The sequence below is a fragment of the Lissotriton helveticus genome, chromosome 7 (assembly GCF_964261635.1).
Source record: "Lissotriton helveticus chromosome 7, aLisHel1.1, whole genome shotgun sequence".
NCBI classification, from domain to species: domain Eukaryota; kingdom Metazoa; phylum Chordata; class Amphibia; order Caudata; family Salamandridae; genus Lissotriton; species Lissotriton helveticus.
In genome coordinates this window covers 1,448,198,294-1,448,221,198 of record NC_136068.1, presented here as the reverse complement: position 1 = coordinate 1,448,221,198, position 22,905 = coordinate 1,448,198,294, and the positions used below count along the sequence as shown (strand labels likewise).

General features: G+C 45.0%; 1 protein-coding gene across 3 annotated transcripts in view; it reads left to right on the top strand.

The window, feature by feature from the left end:
- The first annotated feature begins 4,119 nt into the window (after positions 1-4,119).
- LOC144770348 (sulfotransferase 2B1-like) overlaps positions 4,120-22,905 on the top strand; it is a 302,234-nt gene continuing 283,448 nt past the window's right edge. Inside the window, exons 1-2 of one of the 3 annotated variants that reach the window (XM_078654810.1) lie at positions 4,137-4,269; positions 22,104-22,169. Coding sequence is in view for 1 of the 3 variants with exons in the window: in XM_078654808.1 (XP_078510934.1) it covers positions 6,250-6,261 (12 nt within the window). In the remaining 2 variants the exon portion in view is untranslated. Of the gene's footprint in view, positions 4,270-6,234; positions 6,262-22,103; positions 22,170-22,905 lie in introns of those variants that run through there. The other 2 variants (XM_078654809.1, XM_078654808.1) reach the window with 2 other exon arrangements.

Here is a 22,905-nt window from a genome sequence, read left to right as displayed (position 1 = left end):
TGATGTGATCGTGCTTGGGGATGTCTAGGACGAGTGTGGCAGTGGCGTTCTGTATTGTCTGGAGTCTGTGGATTAGGGACTTGTTGATTCCGGCGTAGAATGCATTTCCATAGTCCAGTCTGCTGGTGAAGAGTGCGTGGGTGGCTGACTTTCTTGACTCATGGGGGATCCATTTGAAGGTTTTTCAGAGGATTCAGAGTGTATTGAAGCAGCTGGAGGTGACAGCGTTGAACTGTTGGTTCATGGTGAGTGATGAGTCATGAGTCATGTATGATGCCGAGGTTCTTGGCGAGGTCTGTGGGGGAGGGTGGTATGTCGAGTGTGGTCAGCCACCAGGTGTTTTCCCATGTCGCAGGGGTGGTTCCAAGGACGAGGACTTTTTTTTATCAGCGTTGAGTTTTAAGCAGCTGTTGGTCATCCAGGCTGTGATGTCTTGCATTCCTTTCTGGAAGTTGAGCTTGCGGTGGTGGGGTCTTTGGTGAGGGGGAGTAAGAGCTGGGTATTGTCAGCGTAGGATATGATGTTGAGGCCGTGTTGTCGGACAATAGCAGCGAGGGGGACCATACAGATGTTGAAGAGGGTCAGACTCAGAGACAAACCTTGTGGGACTCGGCAGGTGATTTTCGTAGGTTCGAAGAGGAAGGGCGGCAGTCTGATCCTCTGGCTTCTTCCCGTGAGGAATGATCGGTTCCATTCCAAGGCTGTTCCCTGTATGCCGGCGTCGCGTAGTCTGGTGACTAGTGTGCAGTTGGAGTTCTGATAGGTCAAGTAGGATGAGACCTGTGGAGTGGCCCTGGTCCAGGAGGTTGCGGATGTCATCTGTGGCGGTAAGTAGGATTGTCTCGGTGCTGTGGTTGCTTCGGAATCCAGATTAGGATGGGTTGAGGATGGCGTTCTCTTCAATGAATAGTGTCAGTTCCCTGTTGAGTATCTTCTCTGTGACTTTGGCCACGAAGGAGAGGAGCGAGATGTGTCAGTAGTTTTTTAGGTCATTGGGGTCTGCCGTGGGCTTCTTGAGCAGGGGTCTGACTTCTGCGCGTTTCCAATCATCTGGGAAGGTGCCTGTTTTGAAGGTGGTGTTGATGGTGCATTGTAGTTTGGGTGCGATGGCGGCCTCAATTCTGTGGTAGATTTGAGTAGGGCAGGGGTCGTGGAGGCTCCCGAGTGGCTGCCTTTCATAGTTGACGTGGTGTCTTCAGTGGTGATTGGTGTCCAGTTAGAGATTGTGGGCCGGCTGGTGTCTCTCGGGGGTGTGGAATCAGCTGGGGCGTCGGGTGGGTGTTTGGTGAAGTCGTCGTAGAGGTTTTTGATTTTGAGGTTGAAGTAGGTTCCAAGTTTGTCGTAGAGGTCTTGGGATGGGGTGATGTCTGTGGCTTCGCTGCGTGGGTTGTTGAATTCCTGGATGACATTGAAGAGTTCCTTGGAGTTGGTTGAGTTGGTAAGGATTTTGTTGTGGATAAAATTCCTCTTGGTGGTTCTGATTTTTGTCATGGCGTCCTTGTATGTGGAGTAGCTTTCGACTGTCTGGTGTTTCTCCAGTTCTTCTCCAGGCATCTACAGGTGCGCCTGTTATCTTGGAGGTCTGTGGTGAAACAAGCGGCTTTCCTGGGTCGCTGTTTGCTGGGGTTGGTGGAGCGGGGTGAGCTTGTCTGCGCAGTTGTAGATCCAGGTGGGAAGTTCTCTGGCTACGCTGTTTGCATCGGACGCCCAGGTGTGGTCCTCTTGGGTGAGGGAGGAGTGGAGTTGTTCGTCGGTAACCTTGCTTCAGTTGCTTCATGGTGGGCGTGGGGTAGGTTTGTTAGCCTTGGGTTTGTCGACTGTGAAGTATACGCAGTGGTGGTCAGTCCATGGCGGTTGCGTTGCATGGCTGAAGTGGAAGTTGTTTCCTGCGGCGAAGATGGGGTCAAGGGTGTGTCCTGCTCTGTGGGTTGGTGTGGTTAGGAGCTGTTCAAGTCCGATGCCAGCAAGGTTGTCATGGAGGGTGGTGGTGTGGTGGTCGCTGGGGTTGTCGTGGTGGAATTTCAGGTCTCCGATAAGTATGTAGTTCATTGATGCGAAGGTGTGGGGTGCGATGAACTCTGTGATGGTGGTGGTGAAGGGTGTCCAGGGGCCGGGTGGCATGTAGACGAGGGTCCCTTGCAGTGTGGCATTGGGGCTGGTCTGGATCTGGAAATGCAGGTGTTCGACGGCGGGGAAGGTTTTTCTGAAGGTGGTGAGGCGTAGGGTGTTCTTTTGCAGCAATGTTCAGAATATAGAGCATTGCGTTTAATGAAATGACCAACCTCTCACACCTTTATTCCCAAACTCATTTGGATTCATATGCTCGTGACAGCTTGCATTGAGATACCATCCATTCACGCTGAGAAAGCTGCCGCTCAAGTAGAAAATCTACTTGAATGGCAAAAAGGAAGTACCGCCCGCTTATGCCCACTTGCACTGTGTATGGTGCAGTTAGCGATAATTTTACAGCATGGACAAACACCTGGCACTGAAAATTACAGTGAACAGCATTTTTTTAACACACTCTGCCACTTGCGGAGCTCCGCTTAGCGCAGCAGAGTTTTTTTTGCACTCCGGGGAGTTCTGTGGAACTCCGCGAACTCCGCCCAGGCTTAGTCTTGATATATTTAGTGGACGTTTTTGTATAGGCCAAGAACAGTATGACGAATGATTGTAGTATGTTCAATCCTACACAATAGAGCAATTACAGGGAAAATTAATATTTTAGAAGAAACAGATACTGCAAACAATAATTCCACCATGTCAATTATGGATATTGGTCCAAATATAGAAATGGGTTCACATCAAAGAGATATTAGAAGGAGATGCATAGACGATCATTTTTTTCTCATGAATTATGAACAAATCCTCAGATTTAGGGTGAATGAATGAAACCTACACACAAGCTAAATAACATATTGTGTAAGTAGAATTCACATTAGCTTTCAGACGATAACCGAAATATCACTACTCAAATGCTGTTGTGGTGGTGTATAATATGTACATTCAAGCTCACTCAACATATCATATGTACTCATAAGCATGTTACATACATGTCTGTCAAAACAAAAAAGGAATAAGAAATTTGATATGTCTTTGTGTCATGTTTGCAACAGCCAAAAATGTCAATTCATTTGCTGTTCTCCACATACGTTTGTGTTGAGAACAATGAAACAATAGTAAAACTGTATATGGGTATACGGTACACACAGTTAATAAGTTAAATATCAAAGCATGGTTACATATGTAAAATATATCACTGTATCCCATTTAACATTAAATACAACATAACAAGGAATGATTTTCACAAGGTACACACCAAACAACACAAATGTCCTGGGACACATAGCCAAACAATGTATATGCAGTAATGATCACACCACATACACAAAGCCCAATTTCTCCGTTTTCAAATGCATGTCTTTGTCCATGAATATACCATTGTAATCCATGGACTACATCGTCAGAGAATTGCGTACTTAGTTAACATGTGAAAGGCAGATTACCTGTAGAACAAATGGATAAAAAGTGTAATCAATAAAATAAATGTCACTGTCACACCATAGTAATGCAAGGTATGCCTTCCGATGACACAGGGTATAATGACAGAAATATCACCCATCCCAGCTGCCAAAGATGCTGTGCTGTGTGAGAAGAAAAACTCAGGAGAATGCCACATCTACAGAGATATGGCATCCTCCTACCCTGTCTCCAATGCAGGAGTAAAATCGGGTAGGCGGGTGCCACACACACACCTTTGCGCCATAGTGGAAGGGTGTCTGGGTGAGGCTAGCATAGGTCTGGAACTGGAAGGATAGCCTTCCGTGCTCTCACATGTTCTTGTAAATATGCCCTGTAATTTTGAGCCACTTCCAATCAGGCCCTTTAACTTGTAATTCCGACCTGTGCATAAAAAGAGGTATGCGCAACTCTTAATCAGGCCCTATGAATAATTTGCGTTAAAATCCTAGTTCAAGGCAACAAATACGGTATGTTGTTCAACTTCAAAGCTTATTTGCTTCCAAAGGTTTTTTACCTATCACCCCCAGTCCATAAATCTGTGGCTGTGATAAAGTCCATGGCTGCTCAAACAGTCACACCCAGGGCCTGCTCAACTGAATGCATCTGGTATGTAAAGAGAGTCTCTGAGCGGCGCACACCACTCTTCCTGTAACCCTGGCAGTGTGCCCTCGACTTTCCTTGAATCCAGCAGCAAGGACTCGTTGGAGCTCTCAAGCCCACACCCGCATTCCAAGAAGCAGCAGGAAGGTGAGTTTTCTTGGCTTAGAACAGCAGATGTAACGGGTTAAAGTCGAGCTTTCTTAACAACATGGGAGGCATTGTGCCAGGCTGTGTCTTTTGTTTTCCGCCTTGTCAATGTCAGCAGCATTGCTCAGACTCAGTCGGGCCCAAGCTAGGGTAACAACATCTTGCCTAGAAAATGCTCCCTGCAACCAGCCATAGGAAGGTGAACACTTTTCGGTTTATTAAAAACTTCAATATCAGATTTGTCTTTAACCAAAGCAATTCTACAAAACACTAAGCCCTCCTTGCGCGTAGCCCTCCTGAGGACGCAGTGAATTTGAAAGGTGAGATAATTATCCCTTGCTATAAATTTTGGTGCCCTTTATAACATGCGGATTGTGGTGACTTGCAGACCAAAATCCGCATGTACTGAGCTTTAGCACGTATTACCTGCTGGCATAATGCACCTGGGGAAAACTGAGGGGATGTGGTAATTACCACAAAACCTATAGCGCGGATCCCTGTGGAATATTAGTTTAACAGTGGCAAGATTTCATTTAACACCACCTCTCACCAAGCTAACACATATAATTGACCTTGTATCTCTTATTGATAAATGGAAGTTGTAACATACTGCGGAAATATGCATTCATAAACTCACCCGTTCATCCAGGCGTGCACTCATTCATTCATTCAACTATTAACCAGGGCTGGACTGGCTCATTTTTTATTATTCACCAGCGGGCTAGATTCTTTGCAGGCTGGTTTTAAAGCCCCATGGACTCCTCTGTCACTTTATTCCGCAGTCACAATGTGGGGCTGTGGGGTGGACAAAGAGAGAGCAAGGGAGAGAGAGGAGAGGAAAGGAGAGACCTTGTGAATGAAACAGAATGGAGGAAAAGAGAGAACTCATAAAGAGAGGGACAGAGTAGAAAAGTGATAGAAAATAAATGGAACGAGCAAGAGGGATGAAGGGTGCAAGGATGGTTTGATATTTTTTGTCAGAACCTCTCTTGAGTCCCAGTCCAGCCCTGCCAATTCCACCGCACACTCACCCGCTCACTCGCCCGCACTCTCCTACTTGCAATGAATGAGTATGCCCATTAGTGCCGCTCGGCGCTATTAGGAGATGGCAACGATGCTTTGCAAAATTGGTACAAAAACTTCCCCATCGCAGAGAATGTGCAGATGTTTGTTAAAAGTGTTTCCAGTATACTTTTTTTTTTGTAAATAAAAATCCGGAATTTGTTAAGGAATTAGGCCTTTACCATTAGCGTTTCTATGGCCACCGTCAGCGGGGTTTCCCTCTGCTTCATCAAGACCTCGCGGCCGCCCATTTGAACAAAGCCCCATTGCTTACCTCGCTTCCCACCCGTACTAAACCAAAACCACACGCCCCATACCACCACCTCAACTTATCTAGCAGAACTACTTCCACGCGGCCGCCTCCTCCTGCCACAACCACAGCAATCACCAAGATTACCTCCCTAAAAGCAGCCATTTACAGTACCCTCATCCCATAACAATTCTACCCCAACCACGCTTGCCACCTTGGTACATCCACCGACCCACAAGCACCAGCAATACCACCATGCACCCTGATTACCACTATTACTCCTGCAGTCATTCGTTCCTCAGTATTTACTATCATAATTCATAACCTCTTTTCATTCTAATGCATGCGTGACCTATGCGAAGGTAACCTATGAGCTATGCACTGTAGAGGTCACTGCACAGGAGACGTAACTGTGAGCAAAGGGGACAGGAGATAAGGCGCTGGTTCGCAGGGGCGGTTGCTTGAACAGTACCCACCCATTGTACTTCGTCATGTGAGCCTTGACGTAAAACTAGTCATCACAAGGTTTGGACAACGGTTCTTGCTTGGGGGTGCGAGAGTTATCCAGCATGACCCACAATAAACACGCCTTTCCTGGTAGGGGGTCCATAATAATCAGTGTAAATACTGTGGACCGGATCACAAACATTTTTGACTGGCGCTTTTTAATGTCTTTGGTGGTAAGTTAAGGTAGTGCCTGGTGCTAACACCTTTTACAACTATGTTATAAAAGCAGGACTCTGCTGTAGTTTGATATGTGTGATAAGAATGTATATGCAGATTCGGTTGGGCCATCTTGTGGTGGTGATGTGTTCTGTTGTTTTGTGCTGGTGTGTTTTTGTACTGCGTTATTGCAATGTGATTTTGTTGTGTTGTACTGCAGTTGTGTTGTGTCTGTTTTGACGGTTCTGAAGGGATGTTCCCTGTTGGTATGTATTGCTATGTTGCTTTGTGTATGTTATTGCGACATGGTTTTTTTATAGCGGAAACTCAACCCAGAGGCATTGGAGCGCTTTACATGAGCTCGAGTTACATTCCACAAGGGCACATTCATTTTTTGGTAGGCACGGGGAGATTAAGTGATTTGCCCAGAATCACAGGATGATGAGCCGATGCCAAGGCTCGAACCGGGTTCCCCAGCTCCAAAGTCGGCAGCTCTGGCCTCACATTTGTTGTGTGGTATTTTGTTGTGATGGTGAAGTGTTCAGTTAATTTGTGTGCAGCTGTGTTTTATCCTTATTGCAATGTTATTTTGTATTGTTGCAATGAATTTGTTGTGTTGCATTCTGTTTTGATGTTTGTTGTGATTTGCCCTGCTGTAGTTTGTATTGTTATGTTGTTTTTTATATGTTATTGCATTATGTTCAGTTACTTTAGATATCTGAATAAACAATTCTATATTTCAAGCCAAAGACATGACTTGAAACTTCATTTCCCAGGCAATAATTTACCAGTGTCTTAGGGGGTGAAACAGTGCTGCTCTGGTTCTTCAACTACTCAAGACACCAGTCAGCCTAAAAATGTTTCTGAGACTGTGTCTTAACTTAGCATTTCCAGTGCTCAATTTAAGTGTTATGACCCTCAGTGCTCTCTTTATCTGGCACTGCTCATTAGGAGGCACCGGAAAAGGTTCAGGCAAAGGATTGGAGACTAAGGGCCTTATTATGATGGTGGTCGGATCGTTGCAGGATGGTAACCTCCCGACTAATAGTTGGAGGTTCCACCCTACATATTCCAATGCGACTGCCGTGCAGGCGGTCGTAAACATGCCCTTTTCCATTGAGGGTTGTGCAGAGGTCCGGAAAAGGGGCACAGCACAAGCCCAATAGAAACAGGCATGTTTGAAACATCAATGCACTGTGTGCCAGGTGCCATCAGGTGCCTGGCACAAAGTTCATGACTGTTTGGTGGGCACCACATGTGCCCCCCAAATCCCATAGTGGAGGCCAACAGGACACAGGGTTCTGCTAGGGGCCTCAAAAGTCCCTTTCCATCTGCCTGTACATGGTGGTCGTACCGCCATGTACAAACTGAGGGAAATGGACATCGTAATCCCGACGGTGGTGCCTGAGCAGGCACCAACCCTATCGTAGGGATTATGGTCCCACTGCTGCCCTGATGAGCTCCCTATGACCGATGCCACTGTCATCAGAATGAGGCCCATAATACATCATAACATATCTTATATTGAAGAAAAGGGCTAGTCTAAAAGTGTGATACGCTGTGTTTTTCTTTCATGCCTGCTACATTTACAATCTGGCTACACCTTTGTATTTCATGGGTGTCCAATGTTGGTCCAGGTCATATTTACATACAATAAACACTAATGTCACTCACTTGCATGGTCAGGTCTCCTGGGTCTGTGTTGGATACCTCTGAGTAAAAAGTTATGGCCCTCCAGGTCTCCATTGTAACTATCCTCTGAATCTGGAGTGCTCCTGCACACCAGATCCCTGGTACCCAAAAAGCAGATGTAGCCCATTAATATTAGTTTTAAAGGAAAAAACTAAAATAGAGCTCTAAATATCTAAATGTTCCTGTAGCAGATCTTTACCATGAAAGCCGGTCTCAAATCTGGACTGTGCCAGTGGCCTATATTCAGGGCCTTATTATGAGTACAGAAGTCCTCAGAACCCCTGTACACGTGGTGGTGATCTGACCACGGCCACAGTGCGGGTCTGCCCGCAGTATTCTGAGTGTGGTGGTCCGGTTCCATTGGAATCAAGGATCCCCCTGGGCCGGCGGTCTGCAACTGGCCTAAATATGCTGTTGTTGCCACTGCTGGCACTGCAGAGCATATTACGAGTTGCCTTTTCACCACCCTTTTCATGGGTGAGCCCGCCATGAAAAGGGTGGCAAAGAGGCAACTAAGGGGGATCTGGGCCTGGGGGTCCAGGCCGGGGGGTTTATTGCACTCCCGTTCCTGTTCATGCTTGCCACACCTTGCAGGAACGTGCTGCAGGTGCTCTCATGGTGGCGGGCTGCATGTTAGGCTCTCCTATGAGCCTAACAGCCTACTGCTGTGAGACCGCCATAGCACTGCTCGCCCACCATGGATTACACTTGCAATCCAGCAGGGGAGTGCATTACAGACTTGCCAGTCCTTCTGTGGCAGGCCAACAGGATGACCACCAAACTCATAATAAGGCCCTAAGACTGGTCCAAAGGCTACATCAGGAGCCAGTCTGCAACTGCTCTGATTTTATCAGGTCTTTCATGGTGAATCCCAGTAACAAAATCTCTGCAATCACTTTACTTTCCGCCCCTTCCATAAGTGATTCGTTTACATCCTTTAATATTGTATATTATGGTCCAGATTTATTAAGTTCAACTACTGGGAGTCAAGAGGGGTAAAGAAGACTGGATCGCCCTCCACTCAATCAGACACTAATCCAAAAAATGACCCAGTCCTCAAGGCAACGTAAAGGTAAGTCCTGCTATAAACAGTTCTAGATCGTCCAAAGCGCTCTCTAGTTATATCCCTATTCGTAGAGATTATACCACCGTTTCAGGCTGTTGCCAACGTTAAAAATTAAGCCCATCTCTGATAAACAGAAAACCTTTTAACACAATACAGACATTCATTCAAAGGGACAACATTAAGAAAAAGGTGTGAATAGCTAGATGACACCTCACGGGCGCACCACCAATGGGGCCCCTGGTTGGTACTCACCAGGTTAGCCCTGTTCTCATCATCGGTGTCAAATAGCTTAACGCAAAACGTGTCCAAAACCCAAAGTAAGGAACATAACAGTGAATGGTGCAGTGTACAAACAACATATATGTGACACAAGACTAACCGCATTCAACATATAACATACACTAAACTGCGCAGCAAGCTATCACTCATACTTTATTGATATCTTTTTGTTGCATTGCAGTTCAACATGTAATATAAAAGGGTGAAGTATGAATACTACCTATCGCTTCATACTCAACCCGCAGCCGACATGTTTCATTGCCTTAGGTATAATATCAGGCAATTTCTTCAGGGCCAACGTACATTTACGGTGTCACTGCCAGCGGTACTGTGCTTTTAGATGCTGGAAATCAAGAACATAAAACACACATATGTATATATGTGGGCATCTGCCTGTAGCACTACTGCATCATTAATATCTGCTTTGCACCCTGTTATGGACAAAAAAACGCTTTTACCTAGCTAAGGCAGTTGCTCTCATACCGTTACCGCTCTGGCTCTGTGCAAAGACTTTGTCCCCCTTCCGCTCGGTAAGTAGGGTCCCGCCTCCCTTCCTGAGGTGCCTGGATCAATGACACAGGAAAACGCCATACGGGCAGAAATTAACATCAGCATATCTACTCTCACCATATCTCCAGCGTCCGGTACCGCGTATGCATGCTTACTCGCGGGGGTCCAGCAAACGGCGTTTCCTCAACACCGGAGCGTCATGGGTTGCGCTCGTAGTGTATTTATCCGTGTTTCTGTGTAGCTAGATTCTGATTGGCCCAAACACCTCACGTGAGCAACAGATCGACGATTGGGCCATGTAACCACGTGACCGCTTACTCGTCTACACTGTCTATTTTGTTTTATTCAGCCTAGTTTATCAACCTTCACTCATCCGAGTGGGGTATACACAGGTAGAATTAATATGTATACAGATTTTGAATTCACTCATATGACTTTGCACCGTTCGAAATGGCGGCCGCCATCTTGGAACGGGCTCTCTCAATGACTTATCCCTTTCCAATATTATAATAACATTATAATAACATCTCGGCCATCTTGGAATATACAACAATTGGTTTCTAATAAAGGCACCCTCTTATTGTCAGTTATTTTTTGCCTTCTCCAATTCCCATTGAGATCATATTCCTACTGGTGTGGTGTTGGAGTATTCTCATGTTATTGCCTATATGGTAGAGACATATTACAATGTATATAGGTAAGATCACCTATGTTAGATAGATAAGTGAGACTTGGCTGTTTTGGATGTTTCTTGTTCTAGTTACACATAAGACCAATATAAAACCGATACTCAGACAATTCCTATTTTTACAGTTTGTTATAGAATTATTGAGCCAAGGGACAACTGGGTCATCGTAGTTTATTCCACTCTAATAACTCATTAAGTCCCTGTTGTTCACTAGCTTCTTGGAAAATCCAGCGCGCTTCTTTAGTTGCCAGTCGTTTCTCCATGGATTGTGCATCCCCCATGACTCTCTCCAGTACAACCCATGTGAAGGTGTGCTTATTGCGATGGCAATGTTGCACTAGTTTTGTCGTTAGCTTGCCCTGTCGTATCGTGCTTAAATGCTCTTGGATGCGCAGCTTGATTTTGCGCGACGTCAGCCCGATGTATTCAAGGCCACATTCACAGTTCAGCCTGTAAACTACATTCGTAGTGTTGCAGTTGCTAAATTGGTTTAGCGTCCAAGTTTTTCCGGATTTTAATTGAATGGTGGTGCATTTGTTGGTGATGGGGCACACAGAACAGTTGCCACACGGGTAGTGGCCTTTTGGTACAGTCGAGGTCTCTGGTTGTTTCTTCTCTATCATCCTAGTGTGGACGAGTTTGTCTTTTAAATTAGAGGCCCTTCGAAACGCAAAACGAGGGGGTGGCATCTTCTGGTCCTGTGTGTTAAGAAGGGACCAATGCTTCCTGATGGCCTGTCTGATTTTTGTGGCTAGTGGGTCGTAGGTCATGACCACTGGAATGCATTCGGATTTTTCTTTTTTGTTAGACTCTAGGAGTGCTGTCCTCGGAGTATTAAGCGCTCTCTTGTTGGCTTGACGGATTATTTTTCGTGGGTAATCCCGAGCTTGTAGCCTATTGCTCAAATCAATAGCCTGTTCTCTATAGGTCTCCGTTTTTGAGCAGTTCCTCCTATACCTCATAAATTGACCCACCGGGAGGTTGTCCCTGAGGGCCCGAGGATGGTACGAATGGTACGTGAGGAGAGAATTTCTATCTGTTGGTTTTTGATGAACCCTGGTCTCAAATTTACCATCTGCTGCCTCAATGTCCAAATCCAGGTACACTGCCTTCGTACGGTGGTAGTTCCAAGTAAAGCGTAGACTCCTGTCTTGCGTGTTCAGCCAATTAAGAAATTGGAGGAGAACGTCTTCATCTCCCGACCAGACAAGGAGCACGTCATCGATATACCGCCTCCACAGGCGTAGATGTTCCCTGAAAGGGTTTTGGTCGGTATCGATGACGTGCTCCTCGAATTGCCCCACATAAATACAAGCCACACTCGGTGCCATTGTAGCCCCCATCGACGTTCCCGTCACTTGGAGGAAAAGCTCATTTTTGTAGCCCAAAAAATTTTTTGTTAAGGCTAACTCCACGCATTGTAAGATAAAACTCTGTGGAGCATCGTAGAACCACTCTTGTTTGCTGATTGCTTTAGCAGTTGCTAGTAGGGCCGCTTCCTGGGGGATACACGAGTACAGTTTTCTGTTTATCAGAGATGGGCTTAATTTTTAACGTTGGCAACAGCCTGAAACGGTGGTATAATCTCTACGAATAGGGATATAACTAGAGAGCGCTTTGGACGATCTAGAACTGTTTATAGCAGGACTTACCTTTACGTTGCCTTGAGGACTGGGTCATTTTTTGGATTAGTGCCAGATTTATTAAGGACTTGTGTTGTCCTTGCATGATGCAAGTCGTCACAAAGCAACACAAGTAATTTAATGAGATTTACAAAGCCATGTAAGGGGCTGTTTACACTGTCTTGCCTGACTCTGTATACATTGTGTTATATTTCGTTGTGGTAAGCGATCCCTGGGTGGCGCATGGGCGTTCACGCGTGTTCACTTATGGACTCTGACGCAATCCCAGTTTTGCTGAAGGCAGTAGATCTCGGGTCACTGCAAAATGGTGTGCCTACCGCAGAGAAAAGCTACGGGCGGAAATATGTTTCTTTATCTTTGCTACTCCTGTTTCTCTGTGTGATGCACTCTGTATCACACATAGAAAACGGAAATTAGAGTTCATGTTTGTTTTTATGCTGTGTCCTGCTAAAAAGGATGCTTGCATTGGCATTAGGCAGCCTCAAGCGCACAAGCGAAAATAGAGAGCTGAAGATCACCAAATCTTAGTATATACGCCACTCTTCAGCTCTCTCCCAATCATGTAATGCAGAGAAGCAACTTTGCTTTCTCTGCTTGCTGCACTGAGTTGTGTGAACCTTTAGTAAATACGCCCCAATATTTTTGTTGAGACTTGTTCAGCTTTCTTAAAACAAAAATCTGATATCTGTTTTTAACTCATGGTTTCATCTTCAATGTGCAAAGCTTTAGAAAAGCGAAAACTCTTTGAAATTCTTGCCAGTTTGGTAGCTGATTTTGTACTAGGATGTGCCATCAGTAACCATTTCAAATTACAGGTCATGTTGTTGGCGTTCAGGCCTTCTTTCATGCGTTGTCAACCACCAGCACTAAGGAGGCTGGGCTATGCAAGCCCATACCTATCACAGGAAGCTGCAATTACACAGGATTCACCTATGGTCACCCAGGAATTTAGATTTGACTCCTTCCGTGGACCACTTGCTTGTGTAGTATTGGGTCAGGGATGACTGTAAAGGCTAAACAGTGCAGTTTGCTAATAATCATAACATTAATTGGAAAGAACTTGGGTAAATACATGATTCTACAGTGCAAGAATTTTTAGAGCTCCAGGCCTATTTATAATAGGGCTTATCTTGATTCAATTCGTTGCAATCTTGCACCCTTTCTGTCCAAACTAACTCCTCCCTTGCTAAAAGCTTTCTTCAAATATTATCTCAACTGGGAATCTCACCCCCTTTTGTCTCAGGGGAAAAATCATTTGCCCATTCATACTCGACCCTTCTCAATCCGGATTCCGCGGCAACCATAGCACCGAGACTGCCTTACTCACAGCCACCGACGACATCCGCACCGTCCTCCACCAAGGCCACACGGCAGCCCTGATTCTACTCAACCTGTCAGCAGCTTTCAACACCGTCTACCAACGCACACTCACAGCCAGACTACACGACGCCGGCATACAAGGCATCGCCATCGACTGGATCAGATTTTGCCTCACCAGCAGGAGCCAAAGGATCAGACAGCCACCCTTCCTATTCGAACCCAGGGACATCAACTGCAGAGTTCTACAGGGATCATCACTCAGCTTAACCCTCTTCAACATCTACATGGCCCCCCTCGCCGCCAACAGCATGCCTGAGCATAGTTTCCTACGCCAATGACACCCAGCTCATCCTCTCCCTCAGAAAGGACCCAACCACCACCAGACTCAACTTCCAGGAAGGAATGCAGGATGTTGTAGCCTGGATGAGCAATAGCAGCCTAAAACTCAACTCGGAGAAAACAGAGGTCCTCGTCCTTGGAACCACCCCCTCAGCATAGAACAACACCTGGTGGCTCACCACCCTCAGCAGCCCACCTACCCCCACAGACCACGCCAAGAACCTTGGCATCGTACTCGACTCCTCCCTCTCCATGAATCAACAGGTCAATACCCTCACCTTCAGCTGCTCCAACATCCTCCGCATCCTCCGTAAGACCTTCAAATGGATCCCTGCATGGCAAGGAAGACAGTCACCCACCACTCATCACCAGCAGGCTGGACTACGGAAACACCCTCTATGCCGACATCAACAAGTCCCTACTTCGTAGGCTCCAAACAATACAGAACAACACTGCGAGACTCGTCCTCGGGCCCCCTCAACACGAACACATCAGCCAACACCTGCACAAGCTCCACTGGCTCCCTATCAAGAAAAGAGTCACCTTCAAGATACTCACCTATGCCTACAAATGCCCACAAAACACCGGACCCCAATTCCTCAATGACAGAATCACCGGGGAACTTTGATATAATATATGAGAATAGATGGAGTTGCTACACTCCATAATCCATTTGCGCTTTCTCTTACATCCTCTTTGAACAGTGTTAACCTGAAGGGTTCTTTACAGCTGACAACATACAAAAATAATGCTATGAGAGGCAGGTTTGTAAAAGGCAAGGTTAAGGGCATTCGGATTCAACTGGAGATTATTATCATAGTTCCACAATACTTTTAGACTATATTGCACCTCGAGGTCTAAGTGTGTTCATTCAGTAGGATGCTTTTGCTGCTGCGGGGTTGGGATTTGCACTGTACAGATCGTTTTTAAATAGCCCTAGGGAGGTGTGTGTCCCGTGGCCCAGGGGGACTGAGCCGCCCCCGCCCTCTTAAAATTAAGCTCCGGGATGTGGTGGACCCTAGGGCATAATTAAACTCAAGGAGGGGAGCCCAATGTAACCCCATCTTTTAAAAAAAATAAAAAGCCTGCAAGTCACGCGACCTGGCCCACCTGAGGGCTATAATGTAAACAAGCACGGAAGCCCGCCTTTTTTTTTGCTGAGAATTCACAAATTTCACGACTTTACTGCAAAAATGCTTTTATCCGTTATTCCTACCCAGCCCCCTTTTTAAAAGGTGAGGGGGACTTGGCTGGAGCCGAATTCCAACATGGCTGCCAAAACTTACAGGTTAAAGTGTTAGCAGCCAATAAGAGCCCTGCATTTCTCTGCATGAGCTCATTATTTTTTCCCAATACCCGCAATCGCAGGCATCATGTTTTTGCAAAAAGAACAATTGATGGACAGAATGCAGAACAATGTCATATACTCACCCCAGTACAGAGATCTGGGCCTAAATCCATTGTTTTGCTCACCATGCAATTCTAGGTAAACCCAGCCGTATACAAATCAGTCTTGACCCTGTGCCCAATGGGAACAGTCCAACCTTCTCCTCGCCAAAACCCAGCGCATTCGCAGAGCCTAAGCAGGGGGAAGATTCTTCTCCTACATTGAGGCCAAGACCTGGAACAAGCTCCTCACCGACATCAGACGTGCCCCATCCCTGAACACCTTCAGGAAGGCTCTGAAGACCTGGCTCTTCAAATGAAACGGACCTGCTGACCCCTCCTCCCAGTGCCTTGAGACCCTCACGGGTGAGTAGTGCTCTTATAATTTCCATGATTGATTGATTGCTTCATCATTGATCATCATCTAACTCTGATGAAAACTGCATATGCTCAGCAAACCTGAAGCCTACACCCCTCCCATGGACTGCAGGACAATAAAACAAGCACTGGTGATCATATGCCTGGACAATGGGTGCAGAAGGCAGGCATCACTAACTGCACTCAATGCCACCTTAAAGACAGCCTACAAACTCCTGCTTGACTCCCTTGAGGAGCAAAGAACTCAAATCATATCTCCCTTGTCCTGAAAGATCTACATCCCCTTCCTCTCCAAGCGAGACACACCTTCAAGATGACTTGTATCACACGCACATCACACACAAATCACCAAATTTCGGTCCACATTCCTACCTATCGAAAGGAGAAACTATGAGTGGCGGGAAGGAAAAAAATCACAACAGGTAATGAAAAAACGCTCCTAAAATCCCAAAATCCACAAGGACTAAACTTGTCTACTAAGCTAATCTTGTTTAGCACTAAGACAATGTAAAAGGGTTCCAGAACATTTAAGACTCTACCCAAACCTACTAGCATTCAGAAAAGACCTAAAGACTTACCTCTTCATCCTGCATCAGGACAAAATAAGCCTCCCTATAAACTGGCAAAACTCAACTCATCGCATAGATTATATTGGTCTTTTTGCTCCAAGTTGAAACTTATACAGTTTTGTATATACAAATTATATGTACCTACCTTAACATGTAAAGCTTTTTGCTGCCCATGCGGCTAGGTCCACACTGGAAAAATATTGTTGATACATAAAAATGAACACAAAACCACTTACCCACACACCAGGTAGAAAACACAGCAGCAGTACAGTTCAGTTCTCACATAAACTAAAAGAACAGGAACAGCACTGGATGTAGCAGTACAAGACACAGGACATGGACATCAGAAGATACAACAGAATTAGAAGCCCATAAGAAGCACAAAACAGGTACGACAGGGGTAGAAGAGGCGCATTCTACCTTCCAGGCACACACACTCGTGGGTGTAATATATGTTGCTCACACAACAGCAATACATGATTCCCTGTGTCACACAAAATAGGTGCAGCACATCAATCAACAGTGCATGCTTCTCTGCTAAACAATTAGTCAATACAGCATGGTCACTAATATTGCAAGAATTCATCATGCACAAAACTGGAACTGTACATAAAGCAGAAGTCGGGCAAGGTATTTCCATACACACACATAGGGGTCGATTCCGATCCTGGAAAAACGCTGTACAAATCGTGGTATGGAGCGTTTTCCTCATACAACTCGTACTTGTAAGGAGGCCCCTACAACCTTGGTAGTACGATCCGTACAAATAGACGCACTCCATACAAATTGTAAAAAAGGCGATACAACTCGTATATACAAGCGATTCCGATTCGGATTGCTCTGTACGTGACGTGCCCATATATTCCCGGCAGCAGTTTACAACCCGGCAAGTACGTTTCATACAAACGGCACTCGGTACGGCTCTTTTTTTACAAGAGCCAAAAAGTGCCGGAAAAACCTTGTATGCCCCGAAAACAGTATGAGACAGACCCCCTCTTGTACGTGTCGTACACCCCATGAATACAGGGGTACGGTGCGTATGTACTGTGCGTACGGATGACACGGAAAGTGGGGTACGGTGCGTACATACGCGATGAAGGGGTACTGGTCGTGTACGCACCGTACAAGCACCATACCCCAAAATCGCGTATGTACGCACCGTACCCCAAAATTGCGTATGTACCCCAAAATCACATATGTACGCACCATACCCCAAAATCGCGTACGTACGCACCGTACCCCAAAATCGCGTACGTACGGTGCGTACATGCGTGATGTTGGGGTACGCACCATACACACGCCTCGCATGTGGGGGGACCCCTGCATGCCTCATACCCCTATACGACCCGTACCCCGGTATGAGTCGTACACCCAGAACGAGTCATACCAGGGTACGAGGCGTATAGGGGTTCACTTCGTTGCCCGGTACGAGTCATTCCCCATATACAGGCCATTTTCCATACAAATTGTATGCTGACAACCCGGTACGAATCGTACTTGATGGGTTGGACAGCCTTTTTAAAATTGTATGGTCTTTTTTACAAGTCCGTGTCGTACAGCTTTTCCCGATCCGATTTGTATGGATTGGGCCGATCTGTATGTATTTTTCCCATACGAATCGTACTACACGGGTTGGAAGGGACTTTTACAATTTGTATGGAGAAAAATACAAATCCTATTTGTATGGAAAATAAAAATCCAGGATCATAATCGGCCCCATAATGATGGAGCAAGGTCTAGGAGAGAAGAGACTTACTTGGAGAAAACCGCTCGTTTAACTTACTAACAAGTTATTAATAATGTTTTGTGGAAATTAATACATATTTACACAAACACTTTTGGGTTAGCAAAGCTTGCATATGGACGTACCAACGCTAATAATATTGAAGAAGGACTAATACTGCTTTTAACAGGAAATCTGTTTTGTGCATGCGTAGTATGACGAGGTAACGCTTGGAGGGAAATTCTAGCGCATGAGCAGAAGCTTTTAACATGGCGGTTTGAAGACTCGCATTCATGGCACCTGCTTATCTGAAATTAGAGCAAGCTACTGTACTAATGCTAATGGTTCCATGTTAAAATATCGATTACAAAAATATAGATGAAAAAAAAATCAATGTAAAAATATTGATTACAAAAATATCAAATCCCTATATATAAACAGGAAAGTACAGTAATATCAACTCAAATATATCGATGTAAAAAATATAGATGCAAAAAATATCGACTTTAAAAAATAACAAATTAAAATAAACGAATGAAATAATATTAATATTATTAACAAAATAAATTAAATGTAATATATATTTAAACTAATGATATCAAATAAACTTAATTTATTAAATATAAACACAAACGAAATGTGTCCATATACATATATTTACTTAAATATATTTTATTAACTATTATCTTTATTTAAATTATAAACTTTTTTAATTATACAAAAATAAAATAAACACATCTATAAATAATTTATAATAAAATATTTTGTATTTAATTAACACATTAAACTATTAAAACAACATACATTCAATAACAAAATAGAAACATTAGTAGTTAAAACGTTGGATAGCGAAGGGGTAAAAATTACTATACCCACTCCAGTGAAAGCAACAGTAGGGAAAGCACTGGATAGCGTAGGGGTACAAATTACTATTCCCACTCCAATGAGTGCAACAGTAGGGAAAGCACTTAATAGCAGAGGGGTAAAATGTACTATTCCCACTCCAGTGCAAAAGTAGGGAGAGAGCTGGATAGCTGAGGGGTAAAAATTACTATTCCCACTCCAATGAGTGCAACAGTAGGGAAAGCGCTGGATAGCGTAGGGGTAAACATTACTATTCCCACTCCAGTGAGTGCAACAGTAGGGAAAGCGCTGGATAGCGGAGGGGTACAAATTACTATTCCCACTCCAATGAGTGCAACAGTAGGGAAAGCACTAGATGGCGGAGGGGAAAAAAATCCTATTCCCACTCCAATGAGTGCAACAGTAGGGAAAACGCTGGATTCCAAAACAATAAAAAACAAAACCATCAACATTTTTATTAAATGTAATTTCCAATAATAACATAATTCAAATATATATATTTAAATACATTATTATTAACAAAGATAATTAATTACTCATTACTTAACACTATACAATCCACAACACACACCTACAATTATTTACACAATTACATTTAATAATTACTAATTAATTAATGAAAATTATTGTATTATTTAATAATTCATCAATAAATAATTAATTACTTACCACCTTTCATACCATTTACATATATTAACACCAAATCACACACCTACAATTAATTACACAATTAGAATTAATAATTAATTATTGGTAAGTGATTTAAAAGTATTTAATGATTAATCAATAAAAACATTTAATTGCTTACCACCCTTCACACAATTTACACATATAAACACCACAACACACACCTAAAATTAGTAAGCAATTGACCTAATTATTAATTAATAAACTAATTGAAATTAATTAACAACTAATAATTAAACTATTATTAATTAATCAATTAACACATTAAGTACTCATTAAATATTATACAATTAAATTACTTCCCACCCTATTCCCCTATACACCCACAACCCGCTACGGAACTAAAATAGCAGAATTAAACTTAAAATAAACTAATAACTTGTAAAACTCTAATTCATATAACAAAATGACAAACCATTCTCATTAAAGACACTAAAATATGGGGGCGCTAGGTGGCGCCGGACCAAGATGGCCGCACAGCAGTGAGGCTCTCGCCCAGTCGAGCCTAAAAACCATCCTTCGCACCATCCTGACCAACTAAACTACCTTGTGAATAGCGGGATCAGACGTGCCCGGCTGAGAGGCACGCTCCGGTGTCATCGTCTCCCGCGTCGCACCCCCAGAGCCGGAGAAAACTGGCCCGCTTCCCGTGAGCGGCGCCTCACGCTCTACTGCCGATCTGCCCTCCTGGGTGCACCGGCTGGGAAAGGCCGAGGCTTCGGGGCCTAGACGGAGGTGCCCCAACCCTCGAGTGGCGTGTGGCCTGCCCCGCTGTCCCGCTCCTGACCGGGAGGGCCCGCTTCGGAGGGGAGATCACCACCCCCTGCCTAAGGTACGAGCTCGCCAGCCATCCTACCTGCGCTGCTAGAACCCCCGCTCACTGAAGCCCGCCAAGCGCCGTCTGCTGCAGCCGGACACGGAGCGCACCCTGGTGAGCGCGCAGGTCTGTGGTGTCCGGCTGCCACCGACGGGACTCATGCCATCGCTGCTCCTGGACACGCCATTTGGCACCGCGGGAGAGACTACCTGCCTGAACGGAACCCGTACTGCGGCGCAGTGCCTGACTCTTTCTGGCCCGGAGGCGCGCTGCAGCGGCGACGGCTGTACATCGCTCTGCCACGATTCCCTTTTGGAGACAAGGACCTCGTTGGGCACCCTCCCTCCCCCCTGCCTTGGCCGCGATCGGCCTCTACTCCAGCTGCCATCACAGCCGCCTTCGCGGCCATTTTGAAGCGAGACCTGGCCTGCTGCTGGACGCCACGGCTGCAATTTAGGTGGCAAATTCAGCGACTCGGCTACTTCGCACCTACTCCTTCCTAGCACACTTGTGCCTCCTCGAACACCGCTCCATGACGAACAGTGCGGGCTCCATACCCCTTACTGCGTGCCTCGCTTTGCTACTACCGAGTCATACCGACATTCCTCAAACTGCGGGCGGGAGGCCTTTGCACGTGGACTTGCTCACAACCCCGGCATTGGCTCCCCTTGAAGCACGCGGTCCTTTACTCCTTTGGTGCTGGGGACGACTGCGGTGCGCTGGAGCACACCTTCGCCCCCTGTCAGGACCCGTTGCCCACCCCGCCCTGCCATTCACATCTCGCAGGTGGCACATCTTCAGCACGCTAATTTTGCATGGTGGAGCTAGATGTATTTCATGGAACAACTTACAAAGCTTGTTATTGTTTGAAAAAAATAAAGCTTTTGCACTTGCACATAGACTCTGTGGTATATTTGGAGTGTCTGTGGTGTTGTGGACTTACACGAGTGAGTGAGCGAAAGGGTGTTATGTTCTGGGTTGTGTAATAAAATCATTGAGTATCTTCATGTGGTGGTCGGGACAAATGACTAATGACTCAGACGCTATCGCTAGTCGGTCAGTGAATTGTGGGTTCTGAGTTCTGTGACTGAGGTGTAAGTAAGGTCCAACCTCCCATCACCAACATCCTATTTTCTTGTGCATAGTTCTGTATGTGGCTATGCAGAATACCCACAACAGTAGTAGTAGTATGTACTACTACCCTAACAAAAAAATACTAGACAAAACATCTTGTTGCGTATTTAGTTGGTGGGAATTGTCAAAGCCTAGAGATTAAAGAGGACAACACAAAGGACAGGAGTGGTCCCAGTAGCAACAGCTATTCTATCACAGATTTATTCAAAAGAATACCTTAACTAAAGAGTGGCCAACAGGGAAAGCTTAGCTACAGACAGTCATAGTACAGAGAGTCAGAGCGGAGGCAGTTGGGAAGGTCTGAAAGGCAGGGATACCCAAAAGTTGGAAACCAGATAATGAAGATCAAAGAAGCTTTTGTTAAAAATTGAATTAGGAGGAAGCTTAATTAATAGATTGGAAAAAATAAGGTGCGTTAAAAGTTAGGGAAATATAATTGTTAATAATATAAGCACTGTAGGACTTACTGTGGCCAGCCGCAGGATCCTCAGTAGAGGAGTGCTTCTCTGGTGGTTGTTGTCCCGCCGACTCGGACCCCGTCTGCTTGCCCGTGGGTGCTGATCATGTAAGAAAAAATAAAGAAAGAGAGAAACATTGAGTGCTGTGAAACAAAAAAAAAAAGAACAAAAAAAATGATCAAACATTTTAGGAAACAACAATTGTAATAAAATTGACCTATCTAAATAACTACTGGCTTGCAGGATTCACGGACCGCCTACTTATATGAACACTAATCAAATGTTCCATAATCATTCTGATTGCAGAACACTAACTAACGAAGCCAGTACCACCTGACCTACACCACCTATTCCAGACGGGCCAATTGTTCAGTAAGTTGGCATTTCCATTTTATTTTTGCCAGCAAAAATGCATACATGAGATGGAGGACACATGCATAAATTTGTGCATACACCAAATTGTTGGTTGGCTGCGTCATATGTTGTTCTGCTACTGACTGACAATGCTATTGCTGCTAAGCCTACCACTCACTAAACAAACTACAAAAAGGTTCTATGGAGGACTGGGGAAAGAACTAAGCAGTCAGTGACAGAGGAGGCGTCACGCAGACCGTAAAAAAATATGAACTAAAACTAAGTAAACCTATATCCGTCCACCACTATTTCACTGAAGGACAATGGAAAGACTAGACTCTAGCAATAGCATTAACTAACTTCCGTTCTCTAAAGTAAACTCTAACATCAATAATCATCCCAAGCTAGTGCAAAGTTACAAACAAGTAAGAGAAGTGCCGAGCAGCAGCTGTGTCATACAATCACAGAAGATTTTGAAATGGAATTGATCTGCAATCTAACTAAGTGCACCAATAATCGTGTTACTTATTCGTCCAAGAATTATACACAATACTTATACTACTATATATATATTACTAGCTACTCACCAAGCCCCATGACCTCGACACCTAGCAGGTCCTGCTCCCGGTCAAGAATGTCTGCCCACCGGTGGGCCAGATGCTGGTGGGTGCGCCGGATACCCGAGCAGTGAAAGACTGCCCAGCGCACCTTCGCCCACCGGCGGTGACCCTCCGGTAACCGGAGCCTTGCCTGC